Consider the following 3035-nt stretch of genomic DNA (forward strand, 5'->3'; position numbering starts at 1 on the left):
TATACGATTCTCAAAAATGAACAAAATACTTTAAGAAAAAAAAATACTATAAAAATGTAATATTATTTATGGCACAATTTATTTTCCTGAGAAATCTACAATAAGCGAACATAAAATAATATAATATATACAACTATTTAACCATTTTAGCCATAAACTACTCAAATTTAGTGCAAAAGCTATTTATAAGATGTAAGAAAGCAATCTAAACTTATTCAGCCACTTTTGCATTTGCAGCCACATAAACAAGACAACATAAGTAAATATTATGACACTTTATCTTCATTACACAACCAGAAAAGGATACACTCCATAGAAAAGATGGAGATGCATATAAAAGACGAGGGTAAATTTATTTTGCGGAACTAAATTGAAATAATTTGGCAGCAAAAATATGCTTAAAAAATATTTTTAATACCAGAGACCAGACATGAAGCCAAACACAGACGCAAATGCTTGCTGCATTTGCAGGCAGACAAAAAGACAGACAAACAGACAGACAGACAGACCAACTGGCAGGACCTCAGCAGTCAAATAAAACCCGGACTTATAAGTGTGCAAATTCCCGCAGTAGTTTCCCAGTGAAGTTATGTCCTGGCATTTGGCCAAGTTTTCTTTTTTATTGCAACTGGTTTGTGCCTTCGAGTTGTAACTGCAACCGACGACTGAAAGGAAGAGCGACATATTAAATTTGTCATTTTGCGCGCAACGCGAGGCGTGGCCAATTTATCCTTATTGCTGCCTGTTGTCCCTGTCAATTGCAGTGCAATTTAAAAACGCATTTCGCAACCGTTGGCCATGAAAATTGAATTATAAATCGCTTGGCTGACACACACACACACTACAATTAAATTGAGTATGCAACTGCAGTGGTAAAATGTTATTAAGCAACAGATGCAGCAGCAGCAACATCGAGTCGCAACGCAGCGACAAACAAAGTGGAAAGTGGCGCAGTGGCAAACGCGGCGTATGCGTAATTTGTACACAAAACTCGCTGGCGTCAGTTTGAGCGCTCATTGATGGGTCTTTCTTTTACAATTCCGCAATGAAAAACATATTATGCTGCAGTCCACAGTCAACTGCAGGTATTTATGTAAAAAAATTAAAATAAAAAGCCACAGTGAAACTTTTTGAAAGTGGATTTATGTGCCTTAATCCTTATCTCTATTACAATATTACTTTAAAAACAAGTCTAAGAATTCAATCTAAAAACTAAAAATTATTTTGAATCACAAATTCCATTGCGAATATTTTGTGACATTTTTTAGAAAAAATCATACTAAAATCAAGAATAAAATCTTGAATCAAAATCGAACCAACAAAGTTTATTTTTTAATCAACATCAAAATTCTAGATTATAATCTTGATTCAAGAATGAAAAATCCCAAAATTAAACCGAGAATTAACTTTATCGATCGAAATCTTCATTACTCAATATATGAAATTTTATCTTGAATCTAGAATTAATCATTATTAAAGAAAGATTTTAATGTCCAAATAAGAATTTTCTAATCTTAAAAAGCGAATTTAGCATAACAATTTTTATTGAACCTACAATTTTTATTTTAAAATTATTTTTTTTAAGATTTAAAAATATTAATTAAAGATTTGCAATTTTTTTTAATTTGGATTTTTTTTCCTCTGTGTACTAGTTTGATTTTTAATCGTCTTTTAATTAGCTTTGACAACTCTGAACAAATGACATTTTTAATGTCAAATAAATATTCCTAAACTCATCAATTTTCTAATTCAATATTTTTATACATTTCTGTGCTAAATTGAGTCATTTTAAGCCGAATGGAATGGAGATTCAACTCGGATACTTGGTGATTGTTTTGCTGCTCATCCTGTACATTCTGGCCGATGTCAACTATTTCATTCGTTGTGCATTTGTCTTCTCTAGTGCAAAAATGTTTCAGACCAAGCATAAATTGACCGACATCACAGCTATTTTGGGTATTTGTACTCCGCAAGATGTCGACATCTTTCTGCGGCACATGAATAATGCACGATTTCTGCGTGAATTGAATTTTGCTAGTTTGCATTATTATGCCGTAACAGATCTGTATAATCGGCTGCGACAGCGAGGTGGCAGCGTCGTTCAAAGTGCCGTCAGTTTGAGATATCGTCGATTTATATCCATTTTCCAGCCGTATAAGATACACACGAAACTAGTCTGGTGGGATGAGAAAGCCATCTATCTGGAGCAACAGTTTGTTGGTGTAATTAATGGATTTGTCAATGCCGTCGCTCTATCGAAACATTCGTTTATACAGTGCAATGTAATGCATTTGTTTCAAACATTTCCAGAGACGATTGATCGACCTGAAATTCCCGAAGACCTTAAATTATGGCTGCAAGCCATAAATGCATCGAGTGGCAAATTGAATACTAGCTAAATTGTAAATATTGATTGATGTTTGCCACTTGAAAAGAATAAACAATTTGCCATCTTAATGTTTTATAAACCCTTCTGGCAATTGCAGGATTAACTCACTGCGATATACATACATATATACCAAAACATCATTCAATCTGCTTTGTATATTATGAAACCACATATGAAAATACCATATTTGAACCGAAACCACAAGATACACTTCATGCACACTCATGTGCTGACATGGATGCAATAATCTTTTGTTCTTATACTCGCTACCCATTGGGTAGAAGGGTATTATAACTATTTGTATATAAAGTATATCCGACCAAATTCCGCCATGGAATTACCCATATGTTAAGCCTCAACAGCAAAGATCGCGTTTGTTTGTCTGTCCGTCAGAGAAAATAAGTCATAGAACTATAATTTGTTTTTGATAGCAATTGGTATTTTTGCGCGATGAGATAAAAAAAACTTTCGTCACGCCCAACTTCCGCTCCCGAAACTCGATAAAGAATAGAATAGAAAACATAATTTTGAATTTCGATTTTGGTGTAGACAATAATAACTATACTATTTATAATTCCAGAGAATTCGATTGCGATCGGATGAAGTTATTTCCGTGTGAGTTTTGGTTGGCTATCCGGTATACTAT

The 3035-nt window shown here is 33.6% G+C and overlaps 1 protein-coding gene across 2 annotated transcripts; it reads left to right on the forward strand.

Annotated features, from left to right (window-relative positions):
* The first annotated feature begins 1685 nt into the window (after nucleotides 1-1685).
* Nucleotides 1686-2471, forward strand: LOC132794873 (protein THEM6-like). Of its 2 annotated transcripts, XM_060805170.1 has the most exons (2): nucleotides 1686-1826; nucleotides 1904-2471. In XM_060805170.1, exons 1-2 carry the CDS (start codon nucleotides 1798-1800, stop codon nucleotides 2397-2399), a joined length of 525 nt encoding a protein of 174 aa, XP_060661153.1. In that variant the 5' UTR covers nucleotides 1686-1797; the 3' UTR covers nucleotides 2400-2471. The 2 variants fall into 2 exon arrangements, with proteins under 2 accessions (XP_060661153.1, XP_060661146.1); XM_060805163.1 differs by having other exon boundaries at nucleotides 1686-2470.
* The last annotated feature ends 564 nt before the right edge of the window (nucleotides 2472-3035 follow it).

Source organism: Drosophila nasuta, chromosome 2L (genome assembly GCF_023558535.2).
Source record: "Drosophila nasuta strain 15112-1781.00 chromosome 2L, ASM2355853v1, whole genome shotgun sequence".
Taxonomy (NCBI): Eukaryota; Metazoa; Arthropoda; class Insecta; order Diptera; family Drosophilidae; genus Drosophila; species Drosophila nasuta.